Source organism: Macaca fascicularis, chromosome X (assembly GCF_037993035.2).
Source record: "Macaca fascicularis isolate 582-1 chromosome X, T2T-MFA8v1.1".
NCBI classification, from domain to species: Eukaryota; Metazoa; Chordata; class Mammalia; order Primates; family Cercopithecidae; genus Macaca; species Macaca fascicularis.
The window spans coordinates 24512814-24536785 of NC_088395.1; the positions used below are offsets into that span (position 1 = coordinate 24512814).

General features: G+C 44.4%; 1 protein-coding gene across 9 annotated transcripts in view; it reads right to left on the bottom strand.

Annotated features, from left to right (window-relative positions):
• Positions 1–1668: 1668 nt before the first annotated feature.
• PCYT1B (phosphate cytidylyltransferase 1B, choline) overlaps positions 1669–23972 on the bottom strand; it is a 114945-nt gene continuing 92641 nt past the window's right edge. For 6 of the 9 annotated variants that reach the window (XM_074030245.1, XM_005593194.5, XM_074030243.1 and 3 more), the window contains 3 exons: positions 23100–23242; positions 18875–19063; positions 1669–6024 (listed from right to left, as the gene is read on the bottom strand). In XM_074030245.1, coding sequence (XP_073886346.1) covers positions 5812–6024; positions 18875–19063; positions 23100–23242 — 545 coding nt within the window. In that variant the 3' untranslated portion in view covers positions 1669–5811. Of the gene's footprint in view, positions 6025–11345; positions 11464–18874; positions 19064–23099; positions 23243–23972 lie in introns of those variants that run through there. The other 3 variants (XM_074030241.1, XM_065538652.1, XM_065538653.2) reach the window with 2 other exon arrangements.

Below are 23972 nucleotides of genomic sequence, written 5' to 3' on the forward strand. Positions count from 1 at the left end.
AGCCTGGGTGACAGAGCGAGACTCTGTGTCAAAAAATAAAAATAAAAATAAAAATTGTTTCTAGGAACAGTACATGTCATCCCTGCTCTGTACATTTCTCCAAGTTTCTCACATTTTGGTCAACTGCAGCTGAAATGTAGCCAATATGATGCCTTTTCTAGAATACACGTAATAGTAGTGTCGAAAACTAACATAAGGGTTCTATTAACTATAGATATTTGGGTTGTTAATGAAATCTTCAGATTTTACTGTTGATTGGTTTTTACTTGATGGTTTCTTAAAGAAGTTGACCACCAAGTATACTTTGATGCTTATGTACTGTCACACTCTGTCTCAAAAGCATCTCTGCGGGAGTCCTTTTAATCTAATTGTTCCTGCTGAATACCTGGAGAAGTCGTCATTCAACTCCAGTAACCAATGAAGACTCCAAGAGGACTGTGTGTGTGATGTGTGTGGGAACATTTTTGATAGTGTACCTTTTCCCCCAGAAATTATGTTCATTAACAAAGGCTAATTCTCTTGGGGGCAAATATCAAGGTTCTTAAATATGGGTTTTATTACACCTTGTAACTGATTGTTTTCCCCTTGAGAACACATCTGAGGCATCATGAAAGTCAAGAAGAAACTTGTAACTGTTGCTTGAAATACAACCTGTCAAGAATGCGTTTGATCTATGTGGTGAAACCAAATAATATGGTGTATGAATAATAGGTATTCCGTTTTTAAATTCATTCCCTTGCTAACCACCAGACTGGCTTTATTTATTCTGGACCCGAGGCTAATGTCAGAACTATGGTCATCTCAAAAAGCTCAACCTCTCCAGATGGAGTTAATGGAATCTCCTTAATTTGGCAAGTGGAGGGCACCAGCACGGTTCTCAGAATATTGACATCTGCCTCCGCTGTTGACATTTGGGATCCAGATTTAGTGCTTCCACCCCCATCTATCTGCGTCTAGCTGATCAAAGAAGCTTTTTTTTCCCCAAAGATGGAAAAGTGGTTGAAATGGCCACTTCCCAAAGTTTAGGTACACTTGGGAAGCATTCTGTCAAGTTACAAGATAAGAAAAGCAGATGGAACTCAAGAGCCTTTTATCTTGATGCTAGAAGTGCGGAGGCTGAAGGCATGAAAGCAGCCACTAATGCCATCAGCTGTGGAGGCCCCAGGGGACTGGAAGACCACCTCTCCAGTGAGAGTTCAGTACTTTCTCATGGTCGTTCAGTGACAGCATCACAGCTGGGAGAAGCTTGGGGCGATGCAGGCTGCCTCATACATTCAGAGACCTTTACAGGCAAAGGAGACCTTAGAAATAATTTCCTTGAGGCCAAAGAAGTGAAAAGGTTAGGCCAAGGTCACAAAGTCAGTTGGTAGTGGAGCCTACAATTCAGGGTTCTGACTGGGTTCACCATGTGAGCTTCCCTCCACGTGGTGCTGTTCCTAACTAGCTTTCAAGTCAAACGTGGGGCCTTTGGCAACTCCAAGGCTTTGCCCTGCTCTATACGGTACAGAGTCACATCCTTCTGAAGTGCTGGGGCCACAGCTGGGAAGAGCCAGCCAGTGGGCCAGGACAGTTGCTACGATGCCTGTATTTTTCCCCATTGAGCTAGAGTTCATAAATAGGAACACACAGCAGTACACTTTTAAGAAACATGACAGTGACACAACAAAGTGCAATTCTGCATCCCTTTATTTATAAACGAGTTGAGAATGGTGTGGTCCATTTGAGAGCCAGAATGGGATAGGAGCAGGGAGGGCAGGGGGCGCGCGGAGTTGGGGGAGGCTGATTCCAGTAGTTCGCGTTGTTCAGCACCAGAGCAAATGCTTGGGCATAAAGTCATGCTTTAACCCAGACGGGTCTTATCTTATATGTACAGCATAGTCTTAAGTATGTATGCTCTACTTATGGCTTTGTCCCTGGACTCATCGCAGTGACACAACAGAAGAAAACTAGAAAGAAGTCTAGAGAGGAGAAGTTGCAAATGCCTCATGAGCTATTTCTTTTTTAAAAATCTGATGGCCAAGACTAGTGCTGAATGGATGCCTAAGAAACAGGCACATCTCTGCTAGAGACGGGCTCATCTGCTTCAGCTGAGCCAGTGACACCGTCTCGCATCTCTCCCTGGGGTATGACTAGATGCTAAAATAAGTACTGAAGACGGAGAGAAAATAAATCCGTGCTCTTCCTGTCCTTCCCCCAGGGGGTGAAATCACAGTATCTAGTAGCCTAAGAGCAAAACTCAAATCCCTAAGCTGTGTCTCTTCCACTCAGACCAGGTTAGAAGCCAGGCCAGTGTCTCGTGTCCTGCTCCTCTTGAGCCTGGCGTTCCTTTGCCTTGGTAAGGTCCCGATACACAGGAGCATGCTTGCCAGAAGCAAGTCATTCAGTGTGACTTACGGCACAGCAATTCCACCCTTGTTTCTTACCTGGTGGAGGGGTGACCAGTTCATTTTAGGGTCCCCATAAGCAGCTAATGTAGAAGTGCTGAAATGAAGCAACCAGAGAGGCAGGGACCCCACATCCTGCGTGGGCATTTGCTAACCTTGGTTGTGCGTAAAAGGAACCCTTCCCTCTTCACCTGTCAGGGGGTGAGTTAACACTTGAAAGGGAGTGGAAAATCGGCCGGACGCGGTGGCTCACGCCCGTAATCCCAGCACTTTGGGAGGCCGAGGCGGGCGAATCACCTGAGGTCAGGAGTTTGAGACCAGCCTGGCCAACATGGTGAAAACCAGTTTCTACTAAACATACAAAATTAGCTGGGCGTCATGGCAGGCACCTGTAACATGGCAGGTGCCTGTAATTCCAGCTACTTGGGAGGCTGAGGCAGAACCCCTTGAACCTGGGAGGTGGAGGTTGTAGTGAGCCGAGATTGCGCCATTGCACTCCAGCCTGAGCAACAAGAGCAAAACTCTGTCTCAAAAAAAAAAAAAGAAAGAAAAGAAAGAAGAAGAAAGAAAGAAGAGAAAGAAAAAAAGAAAGAAAGAAAAAGAAAGAAAGAGAAGAAAGCCAGCAGAAAATCACTACCCTCCTGCTCCCCCACAGCTTCAGTCCCACTTTCTCCCCTCTTCATAAGCTGCCCTCTTCTGCAGTCCTAAGTTGCTATCCTCTAGCCCTCCTCAGTCTGAAGCTTCCTCACTAGGGCAAAAAGAATCTCTTTCCTTGCTTTGTGTCATTCCTGTTTACCCCTCCAAGCTTGGGGCATATTTCTCATTCCAGCCTTAACTCACTCTTGGCCCTTACAGTTGACCAGCTGGCCTTAACAAAGTGCAATCCGGTCTCCGCCTGGCAGCAGGGAGGTGGTGTGGGGGTAGGGGCTGGGAGAGACTGAGAGATGGCCAAAAAGTATCAAAAGTTGGGTTGCAGAATCCTCCCCATTCCTTCTCAGTAGATTTGCAGCCTCAAGAGGGTGGGGTGGGGGGGCTCACCACAGGTTAGGAGGGTGAGATTTAGAACCCATTTATGTGTGGTTTAGGCTCATCCCTGGAATGAGCAATGGTTGTTTCCCATAATTGGCAGCAATGGTGACATTATCTGATGAGTCACGTAAGTGGCACCTGTCAGTATGGCGTGTAAGGCCTGCAAATGTATAGTCAGCCTGATACACTATTTGCTCCAGAGTGTAGGATTCAGGTAAAAGTGGATCTATCTGCCCTGGGCCATGGAGTAGGGGCACAAAAGGCCTTCCCAAGAGAGGCTCACTTATAAAGTGAGGTCCTGAAATGGTTTTATGAGAGCAGATTTTCTTTATCCTCCTTTCCTCCCTCCAGGAACTTCTTTCCTCCTTTTCCCTTGTTCCCACCACCTTCCCTTGCCTGGTTGGCCTCATCCTTGACTGGTACAAGTGCCAACTAACTCAAATGGTAGTCAGACTTGCATGGTTTGACCTGAGTGCGTGATGGAAGATGGAGACCAAATGGACACAATGGAAGAACGGGGCCCTTGTCCCTCTCAGAAGAGCAATATTCTGGGTGGCCCTTGACTGCAAAAAGAAGTTTTCTTCTTCACATGCCGTGTTCCTGCCAGCTCTCTGTCTCACATGAGTGATTCCCAGGGTCCTGGAGAAGGAAAGTGCCAAGAACAAAGAGGTTCCAAGCCAGCTCAGCCTCATAGTTTTGCTTCCCAGTGGACAGCACTCATCTCCAGGTGAATAGGGAGGTAGTTCAACCCCAACACAAAGGGGAAACACATGCCGCCTTCCTTCATTGGTTGCCCCCTTGTCACCTAGAAGGCTGGTTCCCAAGGCCTCTGAAAAGGGGTATTTCTACCACAAGAGATTCCGGGCTCTGCCTACAAGTTGCTGGTTTGGGCCTCTATTCAGTCAGACCCCAGCTGTGTCTCTGACTTTACTGGCATACCCATACAACAACCCAAAGAGTTTGGTTCTAGACCTTAACTCTCACTGTTCATTTCACACAGGTGACTAAGGAGCAGGAATTTCAGACAACTCAGCAGGAACACTTAGAGTCCTCATCCCACTTGGCAAACCTAGGGCCAGAGATAATGGTGATACTACCTAGACCACTCAGATGCTGAGATCATAACTGAGCCCACAGTTCTCTGTAAAAAGTCTTCCGAGTTCTTCTTCACCCAAAAATGTTATAGGAGGTCACAAGAACAACATACTAATTTCCTGGTTGGGATAAAACGTTTCCACAGGAATCTGGAATGAGCTTGACAAAGTGCCCAAGTCACAAGAGAACAGATGGTTCTTGAGACCAAGGATTTCAGAGGAGTATTACGGTGGAGCGCAGGAGTGGGGTCTATTATAAAATGCCACCACTATATACTCATATTGCACATGGGATACACCCGGGAATGGCATATTGGAGCATATATAGAACAGATACGTGCAGGTAGCACTCCCTATCGGTATACTATGTTTGATACCTCAAACTGTTACTTGAGGTCTATGAAACCGTTAACTGGTCAGAAATGGGAAAAGCCGTTCCATAATAGCATCCTTTAAGGAGAAGCTTCAGGAGACATTTCTTGTCTGCTAAACCTGGAGCCAAAGCAAAGCAGCTCCTCTTTTTTATATATTAGGAAGTTTTTCTTTGTTGCAGTTCCCACAGATTAAGGTAATTTCTGCAAAACAATGAAGTCAAACCAGTGATGAGAAAGTACAACCAGGAGCACATCAGGCCTTACGTGGAGTTCTTGACAAAACTGTCCTTTGAATAAAAAGTTAAGGTTCACACTAGATGACCTTTTATAACCGGCCTAAAGCAAGGCTTTGTCTATGAGCCACGTTCATGGAACTGGAAGGAGTTGATGCGTTCCAACATCAGGTCTCAGTGGCTGGACTGAGAAGGTTGGAATTTGTCTTTAACTCGACTATTTCAGAAGCACTTTGCCACCTCTATTGGAAACAATTTTATTCTGGCAGAGCTGGGGTGGTGGGAGGCAACGTGCAGGACCCTTATGGACGCAGAAGTAGCAGATTGAGGGAACAGCCGCTTCCACAGGTGGTTTACTTGGTGGGGGTGGTGGAAGGACAAAAGCAGAAGTCACCCCATCAGTGCAAGTCTCTCTAGGGAACTCTGCATCCTTCCTTAGCAAGGTTAGAGTGATTCTAGATGACGCTAAGGTTTGTGTAGGTTGTCCGGCTGGAAATCTCTGCACCTCGCCCAACTCTTGAGCTGTATGGAGAGTGAGAGAGAACTGGTCCCAAGACCTTCCCTTAGCAGAGTTCAGGGTCTCTCTGCTGAGCTGCAGCTCCTGTGACTATTACCCTTCAGACATCACCCAGGCAACCCTGTGACCCTCGCCCTCCTCCCCATCCTGCGTGGTGCGGCTCTTGCCTGCCAGCAGCCTCTACTTCTCATCCTCATCCCCCTCACTCATGCTGCTGATGGAGGCCGAGGCTGCTTTGGGTGAGGAAGGGGGTGAGGTTTTGAGTGGAAGCCATGAGAAGGTGGGCGATGGGGAGCGGGAAGGGGACCGGCTCCGGGTTGGGCTGCTCACAGGGCTCTGCTTCGGGGACAAGGCCTGCAGCATCCGGCTGCTCCTCTCTTGGAACATCTGCTTCTAAAGAGAAATTGGAGAGAAGGCATCTGTTAACTTCGCCATCTGAGACAGCAGCAAAACAGAAAGGTAAGGCAGGCAGGAGAGCCACTACCCTAAAACTCCTGAGCCCACAAACCTACACTCGTACCACATCCCATGTTGTCCAAGACTATGTATAGTAAGGAACTGAGTGATATTCAGGGGCAGTGACAGAAGAGTACAGTGATCGCTGGTTCTTTTTTAATTGAGACAGAGTCTCGCTCTGTCACCCAGGCTGGAGTGCAGTGGCCTGATCTTGACTCACTGCAACCTCAGCCTTCCAGGTTCAAGCAATTCTCCTGCCTCAGCCTCCCAAGTAGCTGGAATTACAGGCGCTTGCCACCATACCCGGCTAATTTTGTATTTTTAGTAGAAATGGGGTTTCACCATGTTGGTCAGGCTGGTCTTGAACTCCTGACCTCAGGTAATCCACCCACCTCGGCCTCCTAAAGTGCTGGGATTACAGGCATGAGCCACCGTGCCCGGCTACTGCTGGTTCTTAACACTCTTTCCTTCTTCCCTTCTTTTCTTCCATCCACAAAATTTAACTGAGTGTCTCTGATTAGCCAGGCAAGCAGCCATGATCTGCGGACTGGAGGGTGACAGAAAACAAAACCCCTGACCTCATACCTTCACAGATATGAGGAGGAATCACACAATAAACAAAATACGGTATGTCAGACGGATCTGTGGTCTGTGAGAAAAAGAGGGTGAGAGGATAGCAAGTGGGGCTGGGGGCAGGGCGGCTGCGATTGCAAAAAGGGTGCTCAGGGAAGGCCCCACTGAGAAAACGCTTCTTGAGCGAAGAACCTGGAAGAGATGAGGGGAGGGACCAGGTGAATGGAAATCAGAGGGCAGCGCACTCCAGACAGAGCACCCCAAGAAAGGAGCATGGAACGCACACCCAGGAGCGCGGGCAGGGCACTGCAGTTGCCTCGAGGACTGATGGGTGGGGAGGAGCTGAGGGAGGGGAGGAGCTGAGGGAGGGGAGGAGCTGAGGGAGGGAGTTAGGAAGAGGTTGCCAGAGAAGGCACAGAGGGCTATGCCTCGGAGGGCCTTGGCAGCCATTGTGAGAACTCTGCCTTTCAGTCTGAAGGGACCCACGCAACAGGTCCCAGGAAAGGAGGAGGCCATCGTGGCAGTGTGGAGCCAGCTGGTGGGGAAGGGAGAGTGGGAGGCACTGCGGGAGATCAGGCCAGAGACATATCAGGCGGCAGTTTCACGTACAGTCTCTGAGAAGAGAAACCTCTGGAGAGTTCTGAGCAAAGGATTAACAATCTGCTGCTTGTTTTCAAAGGACCATTCCGACTGCTGTGTTAGGAACAGATGGCAATGAGGCGGGGGCAGGAGCAGGGAGCCCAGTTATGAGCCCATTGCAATAAGAATCCAAGGCTAGGCATGGTGGCTTATGCCTGTAATCCCAGCACTTTTGAAGGTCAAGTCGGGCAGATGATTTGAGGTCAGGAGTTTGAGACTAGCCTGGCCAACATGGTGAAACCCTGTCTCTACTAGAAATACAAAAAAATTAGCTGGGTATGGTGGTGGGCACCTGTAATCTCAGCTACTCGGGAGGCTGAGGCAGGAGAATCACTTGAACACAGAAGGCGGAGGTTGCAGTGAGCCGAGATGGCAGCACTGCATTCCAGCCTGGGCAACAGAGTGAGACTCTGTCTCAAGAGGAAAAAAAAAAAAAAATTCCAAGATGGTGATGGAGCCTGGCCTGGCCCAGGATGACGGCAGTGTGGTGAAAAATGGCAGGATTCCTAGTATATTTTCCCCCATATTTTTACTGGGGTATAATAAACTCACCCTTTTTAGTGTACAGTTCTGTGAGGTTTTGTTTGTTTGTTTGTTTGTTTTTTGAGACGGAGTCTCACTCTGTCGCCCAGGCTGGAGTGCAGTGATGCAATCTCGGCTCACTGCAACCTCTGCCTCCCGGGTTCACGCCCTTCTCCTGCCTCAGCCTCCCGAGTAGCTGGGACTACAGGCGCCCGCCACCTCGCCCGGCTAATTTTTTGTATTTTTAGTAGAGACGGGGTTTCACCGTATTAGCCAGGATGGTCTCAATCTCCTGACCTCGTGATCCCCCCGCTTCAGCCTCCCAAAGTGCTGGGATTACAGGCATGAGCCACCGTGCCCGGCCAGTTCTGTGAGTTTTGACAAATGCATACAGTTGAGTGACCACCACTGCAATCAAGGCATAGGAGGGTCCCATCAGTTCCCAAATTCCCTTGTGACCCTTTGGAGTCTCCCCTCCCCCAGCCACTGGCAACAGATCTGTTTTTTGTCCCTACAGTTGTGCCTTTTCTAGAATGTCATCAAAATGGAATCCTACAGTATGTGGTCTGGCTATGTTTTCACGGTAGAGCCAACGGGACTCACTGACAGATGGGACATGGGGTGTGGGAGGAACGGGAATCAAGTGACTCCAGTCTCGGGCCCGAGAAATTGGAAAGCAGTGATGCCATTTCCCAGTTTGGGGAAGACTGTGGGGTGGGAGGAGATTTTGGTGGTTAAGATCAGTTTACCAGTTTGGGACCTCATGTAATGGTTGCTGGGTGCTTTCAGAATTGAGCCCTTCCCTGATGCTCCCACCGGGTCCCCAGTGCTGCCAGCCTACCGTGCCTGCTGCCTGCTGCTCAGCCCCCCAGACGCTGCATCCCACCAACTCCTGAGCATCCTGCCTGTGCTGCCTGGGGTCTTTCAATTGCTCACATTTGAGCCTTAGCCCCCAGCCACTCAGTTCAATCTTTTGATACGAAACTGGCCCTGAAAGCCAATTCTCCTATTTACCATCTTAGACTTGTCCCTTGGATTATTCATTTTACATACCATTACAGAGATCTTCTGGGGACCAGGTGCTACACAGGAGGAAGGGGAGGAAGAAGAGGGTAGAAGAGGTAGTCATGTCTCAGCTGGGTCTTTGATAATGACCAGGAAGAGGTGGGTGGAGATGGAGAGTGGGTCCATGGGAGCTGGTAGAGGATGGCCTTTCCAAGCAGAGCACACTAACTAAGGAGTACTAAGTCTAAGTTGCTTGGTGTGGTCAGAATCCCAAATGCCCATGTGGTGGTAATGGTCTGGACCTACAGCACCACAAGGAGACTGGATTTCCTACTCAAGAACCCCCAGAAAGATTTTAATCAAGGGCGGAGTCTGATTAGATCTGTGTTTTGGAAATACCTTTAGGTGTCAGCATAAAAGCAAAGAAGGAAAACATAAAGGAAAAACATTGACATTTAACTACACAAAATTTTTTAATTTCTGTACCCTCCCCCCCCCAAAAAAAAACCCACCATGAAATAAGATAAAAGGCAAATGAAAAAATCGTGGAATTTTTTGCAACGTTTACCTACAAATGATAGATCTCGGTATATAAACAGAGCTTATAAATCAAAAAGAAGGTGAAAAGCTTAGTAGAAAAATGAGCATATGGCCTGTATAGGCAAGTCACAAGAGAAATTTGTAAATGAGCTAGAAAAACTGTTCATCATCACTAGTAGTCGAACAAATGCAAATGGCTGAAATGAGATACATTTTATATATCAGATTGCTAAAGTTTTAAAATTTTGTTACAGCTAGTGAGGGCTCAGGAAAAGGGCTACCCCCTCATGTTACTGCTGGTAAGAGGATAAAATAGCAATGCCTTTCTGAGAGGTAATTTGGCAATAGATGCAAAAACTTCTATTTTCTGAGGAGATAATCAGAGATGTAAGTAAATCTTTATTGTGTATAATGGATATTCAATGCAACGTATAACACACAGCACTGCAAATTCTCTAACTAGGTTAGAGAAACCTGTACAACTCCAAGATGATATAATAAGCAGATGAGGAGAATCAGATTCTTAAATAATATTTCATCATGTGAGAAAATGCTCATGAGCAACTGCAAAGCCAAAATGATTTTAGAACACTATGTTCTGCATGATCTCAAGTTTGTAGAAGGAATGTACGTATATGGAGATGGGAAACAGATGGGAGTGATAACCCGAAATGTTAACAGAGACTGCTCTGGATGATGAGACTGCGAGTGATTTTCAGCCCCTTCTTTACTTTCTAATAGTTATATAATGAATATATATTACTTTTATCATCATAAAAAAGCATCACAGTAGGAAGAAAGAACTCAGGTAACCCAAGCAAGGAGATTAGGCAGAAGGGCAGGTGTTACACTAATGACATTGGTAAGGAACTATTAACGCCACAGGCACATCACCAATAGCACTGCCTGCCCCCAACACTCATTTTTCCTTTCTAAACACTAGCCCCTTACTTTTTAGAGTCCCAAGTTTCCTCTAGCAGATATAATAACATATGACGGCTGATTGCTCAGGTCTTTTCCAGATTTAAAATTCCACACGTCTGCTAATATACCAATTATTTACCTTCCATTAAGGCATTGATAATTCTGCCAAAAGACATCAAACCCCCCTCAAAGTCAAACAGAAAAAAAAGGTGCAGTACAACAGCACTCCCTTAGATTAAACCCATTTATGAGACAAAATCAAATGCCATAAGGATTGGGTGGCCTATTATTAACAGCAACATTTAAAAACATTTTTGAACTTGTAGCAGGCACTTTAAAATATGTGTTTTTATTACTGTAATCTTTAAGTATATTTTCTGTGGCAGCCATTAGGCCTCCTGCTGTTAATGGATTGTCAGCATTTCCATTAGAAGTTCACTTTCTAAGAAATCTACGACTTGTCTACTGTAGTTTGAATCAAGCTCATAGCTGAGAATATTCTGCCTGAGGGGATGAAAGAACTTGAATCTTCAATGATAAACAACGGTGGCGCACTTCATAAAATGCAATATCCATGCAAAATAACTCCCAGCCTCAATTTGCCAGCTCTCTGATCTGTTTCTGGTGCATTTTGAAGGGTGGTTCCCCTGCAAAGGAGCTGAATTCAATACAGTCAGGAGACAGTTTGTAATGAGCTTCCTGGGAAGAAAAGCACTTTACAAATATAACAAATAAGGAAGAGCATGCGTGACATTTTCCAAGAGTAAAGGTATTTAAATTCAGTCTCTCGCTGTATTAAGAGGTTTCCATTTATAAAGTTTTCCCCCAAGAAAATAATCCCATTTATAGTCCTGTCCATATGAAAGTAATTTGCTATTTCTCTCCTACAAAGTTTTCCCTTTTAAGAAGTACTTAACATCAGTCAGGTGTGGTGCCTCATGCCTGTAATCCCAGCACTTTAGGAGGCCGAGGCGGGCGGATCATGAGTTCAAGAGTTCGAGAGCAACCTGGCCAACATGGTGAAACCCCGTCTCTACTAAAAATACAAAAATTACCTGGGCGTGGTGGCGGGTGTCTGTAATCCTAGCTACTTGGGAGGCTGAGGCAGGAGGATCGCTTAAACCCAGGAGATGGAGGTTTCAGTGAGGCGAGATCATGCCATTGCACTCCAGCCTGGGCGACAGAGCGAGACTCCATCTCAAAAAACAAAAACAAACAAACAAAAAACCAGAAGTACTTAACATCTAGTGGGGCAATAAATGTCTTGACAAATGCCTTTAAAGGTTTCAGTATTTCAGATATATTCTGGTATATCTGCCATAAAGAAATGAAAAAGTTCCTAGTACGATCTGGTTTGGTTTGGGCCTTGGGTAAGCAAGATGAAACTCAAGGAGAGAAAAGGGTCCATGCTTCAGTTCTGGCCAAATCAATAACAACAACTAACCCTTACACGGTGCCCGACATGGGTGCCAGGCACTGCTCTAAGGGCGTTGAAGTGTGAGCCAGGCTGGCTGTGGTGGCTCATGCCTATAATCCCAACACTTTGGGAGGCTGAGGTGGGAGGACCGCTTGAGTCCAGAAGTTTGAGATCAGCCTGGGCAACATAGTGAGACCCCCATCTCTACAAACAATTTTGAAAAACTTAGCTGGGCATGGTGGTATGCACCTGTAGTCCCAGGTACTCAGGTTGAGCGGGGAGAGGGTTTAGGTGGGAAGATCGCTTGAGCCTGGGAGTTCAAGGTTGCAGTGACCCATGATTGTACCACTACACTCTAGCCTGGGCAACAAAGCAAGACCCTGTCTCAAAAAGTAACATTTTTAAAAATGAAGTATGAACCTATGTAATCCTCGCAACAGCCCTATGTGGCAGCTGTGTTTACTTTCCCCATTCAATGATGCTATGATTAAGTCCCAGAGAGGCAAATGAACTTGCCTTAAGCCACCTACTCAGAAAGTGACCCCTTGCTCATGACCACCTCTCTTGTAATTAGCCAGTTGCGTAGTAAGAAACTTTTCATGTTTATTCAAATTTTACTTTGTACCTTTGTTTAAGGATAAAAATTTTAGGCCGGGCTCAGTGGCTCATGCCTGTAATCCCAGCCCTTTGGGAGGCCGAGGTGGGTGGATCACTTGAGGTCAGGTCAGGAGTTTGAGACCAGCCTGGCCAACATGGTGAAACCCTCTCTCTACTAAAAATACAAAAATTAATCAGGCATGTGGCGTATGCCTGTAGTCCCAGCTACTCGGGAGGCTGAGGCAGAAGAATCACTTGAACCCAGGAGGCGAAAGTTGCAGTGAGCCAAGATTGCACCATTGCAGTCCAGCCTGGGCGACAGAGCAAGACTCTGTCTTAAAAACAACAACAATAATCTTTTTTTTTAAAAAAAAAAAGACAAATTTTAAAACTGTCAAAGTCTCAGGTGGGAAATCTAATTCAGATCCACAAACTGTATTTTGTAGCTCTTTTCTCAAAATCAAACATCTTAAAAATTAGCAATGCCTAAAATTAGGATGATTATTTAAAAAAACAAACAAACAGAAAATAACAAGTGTTGGTGAGGATGTGGAGAAATTAGAACCCTGTGCGTTGCTAGTGGAAATGTAAAACTGTGCGGCCACTATGGAAAACAGTAAGGCGGCTCCTCAAAAAAATTAAACATAGAATTACCATGCGGTCCAGCAATTCTATTTCTCAGTATATACCCAAAAGAATTGAAAGCAGAACTTGAACACCAGTGTTCACAACAACCCAAACGTCCATCAGTGGAATAATGGATAACAAAGATGTGATGTACACATAAAATGGAATATCATTCAGCCTTCAAAAGAAAGAAAATTCTGATACATGCTACAACATGGATGAACCCTGAAGACATCATGTTAAGTGAATTACGCCAGTCACAGAAGGACAAATACTGTATGATTCCACTCATATGAGGTACATAGAGTGGTCAAATTTATAGAGGCAGAAAGTAGAAGGCTGGCTGCCAGGGGCTGGGGGCAGAAGGGGATAGGGAGTTCTTGTTCAATGGTTACAATTTTTGTTTGGGATGATGAAGAAGTTCTGGAGATGGATGGTGGTGATGGTTGCAGGACAATGTGAACGCAACCATTTAATCCCACTAAACTGTGCACTTAAAATGGTTAAAATGGGCCAGGCACAGTGGCTCACGCTTGTAATCCCAGCTCTTTGGGAAGTTGAGGCAGGCGGATCACCTAAGGTCAGGAGTTCAAAACTAGCCTGGCCAACATGGCAAAACCCCGTCTCTACTAAAAATAAAAATAGTAGCCAGGCATGGTGGTGGCACATGCCTGTAATTCCAGCTACTTGGGAGGCTGAGACAGGAGAATCAGTTGAACCTAGGAGGTGGACATTGCAGTGAGCCGAGATCACGCTATTGCGCTCCAGCCTGGTAGACAAGAGCGAGGCTCAGTCTCAGAAAAAAAAAAAAAAAAAAAAGAAAAAGAAAAAAAAAAGGTTAAAATGGTACATTTTATGTTTATGAATATATTTGTCACAAATTTGTTCTTTGAGACAGAGTTTCACTCTTGTCCCCCAGGCTGGAGTGCAATGGTGCAATCTCGACTCATTGCAACCTCCGCCTCCCGGGTTCAAGCGATTCTCCTGCCTCAGCCTCCCAAGTAGCTGGGACTACAACCGTGTAGCACAATGCCTGGCTAATTTTTGTATTTTTAGTAAAGATGGGGTTTCACCATGTTGGCCAGACTGGTCTTGAACTCCTGACCTCAGGTGATCCACCTGCTTCAGCCTCCCAAAGTACTGGGATTACAGGCGTGAACTACTGTGCCCGGCCGCCAGCTGACATCTTGACTGAAACTTCATGAAAGACTGAGTCAGAACCATCCATCTGGGCTGCTTCCTGATTCCTGACCCTCAGAGACTGTGAGATAATAAATGTTTGTCGTTTTAAGCCACCAAGTTTTGAGGTAATTTGTTGCCACCAAAAGGGAACTAATGTAGCCATAGACAGCACACTTTCTGCTTGCTGAGAAAGCCTAGAGGTAGCAGCAGAGGGCTGAGAGTGCCTATCATAAATCTATATGGCCTGGTCTCAAGTACAATTCTGGCACCCGGCATTGTCACGGGCCTTAGGGGGATGTTGGTAGACCTCAGTTTCTCTACAGTTTCTCTACAGGAAAGTGAAGCAAAAGGACTGCATCATGTGGACATTCCTGTGGTGAAGGATACAGACATGACCAGGAGAAAGAGGCTAGCCCCAGGCTCCACCCTAGTGCCCTCCAACTCCTGTGAGACCATGGGAATGTTTCATAGTATAATTTTTCAGGCCTTTGTCTATATCTATATATTTATCTATAAAATGGCTATAATACTACCTTCTTGTGTGGTTAAAATGGGTGAGGGGAGGCCAAGGTGGGTGAATCACTTGAGGTCAGGAGTTTGAGACCAGCCTGGCCAACATGGTGAAACCCCGTTTCTACTAAAAATACAAAAATTAGCCGGGCATGGTAGCACATGCCTGTAGTCCCAGCTACTTGGGAGGCTGAGGCAGGAGAATCGCTTGAGCCTAGGAGACAGAGGTTGCAGTGAACCGAGATCACGCCATTGCACTCCACCTGGGGTGACAGAGTGAGTGAGACTCCATCCCAAAAATAAATAAAAACAAATGAATAAATAAAATGGGTAGAATAAATGTGCAAGGACATTGAAAAAAGAATTCAACCTGCTATACAACTTTCAGACAATAGCATCATCATCATCTTCTTCTTGTTTACTATGATCATCATCATCATCACCACTTCCTACTCAGAGATAGCATGTAAGGGTTTCAATTTTAGATTGCCATCCTTAATGTCAAATATGAGGTCACTTGGGGAGACTTAAAGACTATGGCCAGGCATGGTGGCTCATGCCTGTAACCCCAGCGCCTTGGTAGGCCAAGGCAAGAGGGTCTCTTGAGCCCAGGAGTTCGAGGTTACAGTGAGTCAAGATCACACCACTGCACTCCAGTCTGGGCAGCAGAGTAAGACTGCATCTCTACAAAAAATTTAAAAATTAGCTGGGCATGGTGGCACACACCTATAGTCCCAGCTATCTGGGAGGCTAAGGTGGGAGGATTGCTTGAGCCCAGGAGTTTGAGGTTACAGTGAGCCATGATCATGCCACTGCACTCCAGCCTGGGCAACAGAGTGAGACCCAGCTTAAAAAAAGACTATACCACAAGGAGCAAATTAAAATATTCCCTGGGGCCAGATGGGCTGCATAAATGTGTGAGTCAGGTTAGGGAAGGGGGAAGGAGCAGCGGTGCAAGGTGTGACCATGGCAAACAAGAGCTCATGCCTTCCCTAAAATAAATTTTAAAACATTGTTAAGGGCAAAGCACACTACGTCTGCGTACTGAATTTGATCCACCAAACACCAAGTTGTAATAAAGTCCTGTACCTAGCACCATGAGCAAGAAAAGGCTAAGGCTATCTATCTATTTATCATCTATCTATCTGTCTACACACACACACACACACACACACACGCACACACACACACACACACGTATATGGGGTTGGGGATTTAGGTCTTACCATACAAATCCTTTGCAGATGCTGGAAGGTTCCGTGAATAGGTCTTCCTCATACATCCATTCATTCATACATTCATTTAACCCAGAAACATTTATGGAATATCCACTATAAGTTACATACTATGCTGCATACCAGTCTCATTGCACCAGAATTTGTATCTTAAATCCTTCTATTTTGTGCCTTTCCAAGTTTGGGTTGTTTGTAACAGTACTGTATTTGCCGGTAATACAGATCCTCTATTTTAAGAAATGAGTTCCAGTCCCAAATTCACAAATAAAGAATTATAATAATAGCATATTCATGAAAAGCAAATTACTTATCTTGGCGTTTAACATCCTTGTAACTATTCCTGTATTTTTAATGTCAACAGAAAAAAAGCAATGTCTTAGTCTGGCTGATATGGTAAATTAATGGTAATAACAGTTTTGACACTAATAGCAAGTTTTAAAAAGAAAAACCTCCAGTCTCTAAACTGGGTTTCATTTCTTAAAAATCACCTTGGCTTGCTGTCATCAGACTCCCAAGAACAATTCCAGCTACTATTTCACCTTCACTGGGAGCCTGAAATGACTAAGGTCTATAGTTATTATGAAATTTTATATATATATATATACACACACACACACATATATATACACACACATACACACACATATACACACATATACACATATATACAAAAACACACATATATACACACATATACACATATATACACATATATACAAACACATATATACACACATACATGTACACATATATTCACACACAGATATACACACACATAGATATACACACACAGATATACACACAGATATACACACATATATACATACATATACACATATATACACATATATACAAACACATATATACACACATACATGTACACATATATTCACACACAGATATACACACATAGATATACACACACAGATATACACACATATACACACATATATACACACATACACATATACATACACACACATACATATATACACATACATTTACATACATGTACCACACATATATACACACACATACACACACACACACACACATATATATATTTTTTGAGACAGAGTCTCGCTCTGTCACCCAGGCTGGAGTGCAGTGGCATGATCTGGGCTCACTGCAACCTCTGCCTCCTGGGCTCAAGCAACTCTCCTGCCTCAGCCTCCTGAGTAGCTGGGACTACAAGTATGCGCCACCACACCTGGCTAATTTTTTGGTATTTTTAGTAGAGACCAGGTTTCACCATGTTGGCCAGGCTGGCCTCAAACTCCTGGCCTCAGGTGATCCGTCCGCCTCGGCCTCCCAAAGTGGGAAATTATATTTTTTCCTTGACTTTACTCACTCTAAGTGGAGAAAACATCCACCCCCTTGAGTTATTATACCAGCTCTTATCAGCAGAGACAGGTTTCTGAATCCCTGTAGACGAATGAACACCTACATGGTTTCATTAAAAACTTCTAGCTGCTGCTTCAGAGCCTGGAAATTAGTTGTGAAAATGTGAACTATTAAAATACGCACTAGATTAAATAGGAAATTTCAGACCATATGTCATAGACACCAGAGAACAGGGTCTGTACTTTGTCTGTTTTTATGTTCTTCTTTATGCATAGTGCCGTGCACAGACAAGAACATTAAGAAATGTACCAGGAATTAAATTATCTGAGCTGAAATTTTTAACAGGCCTCCGGAAAATGAAAAGGAGCCCAGCCCTTGGCTCTTCCACGTTTGCCAGCTCTTTCTAGGAGTCTTCGAAGGCCCATGCAATCCTTGTAAACCTTTCACCCCTCTCAGACTCAGCCGATAGGACACGGTTGGCCTATAACACCCACCTCTATAATCACTTAGAGGCCGCCAGGTATTAAGCAAAGCATCTCTCCCAACTTCCCAAACATTGTTCTTTTTCTATTACTAATTGAGTGTTTTACTTTTAGATAATCCTATAATGAATGAGCTCAAACAAGCAGAAGTAGCACTGACAACCTGCCAATAAAATAATTAAGTCAAAGTGGATTTTGGTAGAGACTTCTCATGTTATAATAGGAAACCCAGGCTACTTAAAATCAGAGAAATCAAATGGAATTATGTCTTTTTGTTGTAGGAGGAAATTTCATTTTTAGTATCTCTTTCATACAACCCTCATCAACCCTTTAGTGTCTCTAAGGTAAACTTTTGGTATCTCTTTTACAGACCCCTCATCAACCCTCCTGACGATACTGGTATTTACTTGGGAAGGGCATGCACAATAGAAATACCAATAAAGTACCAGTGGAGGTTTCCAGAATTTTCTTTTCCCTTTCCATAGTTGTCATTCAGAGTCGTTCAGATTTTAGGCAAGGAGACCCTCTACATTTCCTCTCAGTTTTAAGATTCAGATCATGGCCCCAGTCACGAAAGACTGCTGTGCCTTATCCCAACACTTGCATGTCATGAAAAACCAGGGGAAAATCAGGGCACGATGGACACAGATGCAGGGCTAACTCCTACTTCTTCTCTCTCTCTCTTCCAACCAGTAAAAGAGGAGGGCTCCTGACAACAAAAACTGACTGACATAGTACATTTCTTTGGATTCTCCTCCCCAAAATGTAATTGCCAGTAGTTGATCCAAGAGCCCATCATTCATGTCTTGTAACACAAGCTCCATGCTGCCACTAGCCCACTTCATCTGTACTCCCAAACTTTCATCATCTCCAATGGGGAGACTGAGATGAGTGACAGCATCAACCCCTGAAGTAATAGACACTCAGAGATCACCAAATGGCTTCCAAGCTCTGGATAAGAACTAGAAACTGAGACCAGACCTGGCTTTGTGTGCTACTGGGTGCCATATTGACGAGTAAAGCAGAAACTCAGGAAGGAAGTGACATGGACTTGAAGTCGTTCAGGCTGATGCCTAAAGTAGAGGGCACGCAGTGGATCTGAGATAAGGGGCACCCTTGAGTGGCTCCATAAAAAGGAGGATAAACTCAAAACACTCATCATTGTGGGGTAAAGTGAAATAATTACATACCCATGCTCCATCAGGTCCAAACAGTTCTAGGAAGTTGCCAATGAATTCTCTTGACTTCTCTTCCCACTTTTGAATTAGATCATGGCTCTTTTCTTCCACTCTGTTCACAAATTCCTTTGATCTTTCCTCCACATTCTTGACTTTTTCCTTCATTTTGTCCACCTGGTTCTGGAAACGGTACCTCTTCTCCTGGTGAAAGTTTACAGGAAAAAAAAAAAAAACAGATTTATCCAAGAGGACATGAGAGAGATCAATCATTCACATTAAAGGTCACATTTTATTTCAATTTGTATTTGTTCCTAACCTGAAGAGTCACGATGTTGCCATTTCCCAAGGGCTATGTTGATGGAAAGGCACATCTCTTGTAAGAAAAGTCATCTGCCATTAATCCATTTGGATATGTAAAGGGAAGTACAACTGGTTTTAATATCGTCTTTCTTTTAAACGTCTCTGAGTTGGATTCACTTATATAAGAGAATAAAAAACACACAGCTGTCTTTTGTTGTGGGTAGATATTGGGCAAATAACCCCATTCAATTTGCTGGGACTTAGACAGAAGTATGAATTGTGTACACAATGACTATTCAGAAGCTGCCTGAGTTCTCTGTTTTACTGGGATATGGTTAAAACAATATTGCTTGAAATAAGTGGGCCATTGACTGGGCCTTAGAACCTATGTGTTATACTAAAATTTCCACTGTAATGATATTTTCCACTACGCTAATTTAACTGTATTGATTTCCTTGGTGGTGATGAAAGCTTTTGTACTGATAGTTTCTCTAGACTCAGATTTTGTTCTTCTTATAGTCTTTCTGCAGCAGTGTCTACTTATGTGCTTGGAAACCATCGTATGCTGGGCAAGTCACATGTCACCTCTAAACCTCAGTTTCCTCATCTGTAAATTGGGGATAATAATCATCCCTACCTTAGGGTTGCTGTGACAATGCATGCAAAGTACTTGGTACAAAGGCCAGCATTTAGTAAATGCTCAGTGTGTGTTGGCTGTTTCATTAGTACTAAGTGGCAGAGGCATTTGTCTGTGTCACCTGATGAGAGCAGTATTAAAACCATGAAAATAACATGAGGCTCTTCCCCCATGAAATCATGATGTTTCTCCTAAAGGGGTAAGGCTTATCGTTTTTCTGTACTTTGTGGGACTGAAGTTCATTTTGTGTTTCAGAATTTTTTATTTATTTATTTATTTTTTTGAGATGGAGTCTCGCTCTGTTGCCCAGGCTGGAGTGCCATGTCACAATCTCAGCTCACTGCAACCACTGCCTCCCGGGTTCAAGCAATTCTCGTGCCTCAGCCTCCTGAGTAGCTGGAATAACAGGTATGCACCACCACACCCGGCTAATTTTTTGTATTTTTAGTAGGGACGGGGTTTCACCATGTTGGCCAGGTTGGTCTTGAACTCCTGACCTGAAGTGATCCACTCGCCTCAGCCTCCCAAAGTGCTGGGATTACAGGCATGAGCCACCGTGCCTGGCCTGTGTTTCAGAATTTTTTGAAACACCTGGAATATTGCAAAACTGGATCAAGAGTCCTTGATTTCGACCTTCCAAACCTTCCTGCAGCCTCAGGGTAGGATGTGAGCTATGTGTGTTGCCACTGAGAGATATATGTACACATATACATGCTATGGGAGGTGACTCTGTCTTCCATTACTTACCATGTGACCTTAGGTGAGTTGTTCAATCTCTCTGAGCCTCTGTTTCCTCATCTCTGCATTGGGCATAGTCATCCTACCCACCCTTGTAGTCTCATCATGAGGATTAAATGATATAACCCAAGTAAAACAGTTAGATGAGCATATGATGAGCTCTTGGCAAGTGTTAGCTGTTGGCTTTATATCACTCTTCTCCACAGTTCATTCTGCACTGGAAATAGTTACTATATATGGCTCTCAGGGCAGCACAGAATAGCTGAATGAGCACTGGGCTGGGAGTCATGAGACTGGGAAGTTGCTGCTGCCTCTACCTCTCCCTGACCTGAAGGACCTTGGACAGGCTCCCTTTTTGGGCTCAGCATTCCTCATCTCTAAATTGAGGGACTTGGACTGGGTGACTGACTGGCATCAGGTCCCTGTCACCTCTGAGGTTCCGTGATTTGTCTACACGCCCATGCAACACATTAGATTTCATCTCTGAACTGCAGCCAGGTTTGTCGTCACAGGAAGACAGCGAGTGCATCCGAACTGCCTGCACGGTTCCTTGAGCTAAGTGGCTTATCTAAACGCCGTTTAAAGAGAGTGAGCAATAACTTTTGGAAACGGCTTGACATGCTTGGATGGTTGACTGAATTCAATTTGAAAGAACAGACAGTTTAATTTATTGAAATAACCAGGGCTTTATTCTCTATCAGATACTAAATAATCACTTTGACTGAATTATGTTCAGCCACTTGTTCTGGTGCCACTCAAACCCGACATTTTCCAACATTTCCTGACGTTTTGTTGCCCAGCTTATATGAAGTCACAGAGCCTAGACTCTCAACGCTCCCTGCCTTGTGAGGACAATTCATGATCACCAATTCACAATTAATGAGCCCCTCCTATTTTGAAGGTACCAATGATCAATCGTGTGAGCCATGGGATAATTATAGCTGCATGTAATTTTAAGTATCTTGCTTTGAAGATGAATCATCCTTTGAAAATGCAGCGTCTATTTTGGGGGGTTAGAATTCTGTATGTATGGAGGGTTCTTATTTTAATCAAAGATAACGGCACCTCAGAGCCCAGGCGAATACAGTTGTTCAGAATCACTAACATCATCTCCAGCAACTGGGCTGCGCTCTTTGCTTTTTAACAGCTTGTTTTGCTTGTTTTAAAGATTATTTATTATTATTATTATTATATAAAAAATGACATCCTGAGGTAATCTAAGTCACTGTTAATGTTCTTTGTCTACTATAAAGACACATGCACATGTATGCTTGTTGCGGCACTATTCACAATAGCAAAGACTTGGAACCAACCCAAATGCCCATCATCAATGATAGACTGCATAAAGAAAATGTGGCACATATACACCATGGAATACTATGCATCCATAAAAAAGGATGAGTTCATGTCCTTTGCAGGGACATGGATGAAGCTGGAAACCATCATTCTCAGCAAACTAACACAGGAACAGAAAACCAAACACCACATGTTCTCACTCACAAGTGGGAGCTGAACAATGAGAACACATGGACACAGGGAGGGGAACATCACACAGCGGGGCCTGTCAGGGGGTGGGGGGCTAGGGGAGGGAGAGCATTAGGAGAAATACCTAATGCAGATGACGGGTTGATGGGTGCAGCAAACTACCATGGCACATGTATACCTATGTAACAAACCTGCATGTTCTGCACATATACGCCAGAACTTAAATATTGTTTTAACAGTTGCTCTATTATTAAACTCACAGCAGCCCTGTGGGAACAATATGGTAGAACTACAAAAGGAAGCCAAAGACTTTAAGCTTTATTTAAGCAGCTGTAATTTCTTTGGACAATGAAAAATGGCCATTAAGGTTTCTAATGAGCATCTGTAAGGCCTTAATCAAATGAAAATTTTAAAACGTTAGAATAAAAAAGTTTCTCTGGGTTTAGCTTTTCATTGCCTCTGCCCTCCTCCCTTTCCTTTCAGCAGAAGATAACTCTTACTTTTACAAGGGGCAGATCTCCCAGAAATCCTTCAATCAAGTCTAAAAGCTCTAAAGAGAGAGTTTGGGGTAAGGAGAGGGAAGCAAGGAAGCACCTTTATAAAATGTGAAGCTCACTACCCGTGTCCTTTGGTTAATTTATGTTACCCCTGTGGACACTGGTTTTGTCACCTGTAAAATGGGGATAATAATACATCATGGGTTATTGTGTGGGTTAAATGAGAAAATAAATACAAAGCATTAAGGACACTGCACAGGCATGGTGGCAAATAAATGCCTGTAATCCTAGCTACTCAGGAGGCTGAGGCAGAAGGATCACTTGAGCCCAGGAGTTCAAGACCAGTCTGGACAATGTAGTGAGACCCTGTCTCAAAAAAAAAAAACCAAGTTAAATCAAACTTAAAATATTATATATAGTGAGACCGCATCTCTACCAAAAAAAAAAAAAAACAGAGAGAGAGAGAGAGAGAGAGAACACAGAACACTGCAGAGCACTTAGTAAGTGTTCAACAAACAGCAGCAGTGGTGGTGGTGGTGTGGCATGGTTTTCTTCAGACGGTTTGAGGTGGCATGCTTACATTTATAAAGCTGACATTCAGTTCCTTGGCTGTATACCCTCTCTGGAGGTTACGTCGGGCATAAACATCATAGTCACGAACAATTCTGGTAATGATGTCCGATGTTGAGATGCCTTCTGTTCTCTGTGTTGGAACGAACATCCCTGTTCAAGCATAAAAGAGCGGACAGAGGAAAAATTAAGATCACCTCAGTTGACCCATCTCCTTTAATGGTCCCCCTTTACAGGACAAAGTTGGAGCTCCTGGGTATGCCAATGAAGACTTTATCTCTGGCCCCAAGTGACTCTTCCAGCCTCAGTTCCGTGGAATTCCTCCCTACCTTAAATGCTACATGTTCATCATCCCAGACCTGTTTCCAGGATGTACCATCTACTTGTCTGGCCCCTGCTGTTTAGCCATGCTGAGCCTTTCATTTCTGCCCTGGACACCCCTTCCCTGCTCATATTAACTGCAAAACTCTTCCTCATCCTGCAAAGTCCAGCTTCAAGATTATGCCTCTGGGAAGTCTTTTCTGACATCACCAGGCAGAATCCACAACATTCAGAACCTAACTTATCTTTCATTAACAAAAAATATTGGGCCAGGCATGGTGGCTCATGCCTATAATCCCAGTACCTTGGAAGGCCAAGGCAGGCAGACCATTTGAGTCCAGGAGTTCAAGACTAGCCTGGGCAACATGGCAAAACCCTGTCTTTACAAAAAATACAAAAGTTAGCTGGGTGTGGTGGTGCACGCCTGTGGTCCCAGCTACTTGGGAGACTGAAGTGAGAGGATCACTTGAGTCCAAGGTCAAGGCTGCTGTGAGCAGTGACTGCGCCACTGCACTCTAGCCTGACTCCATCTCAAAACATAATTTAAATATTTGTCTCCACG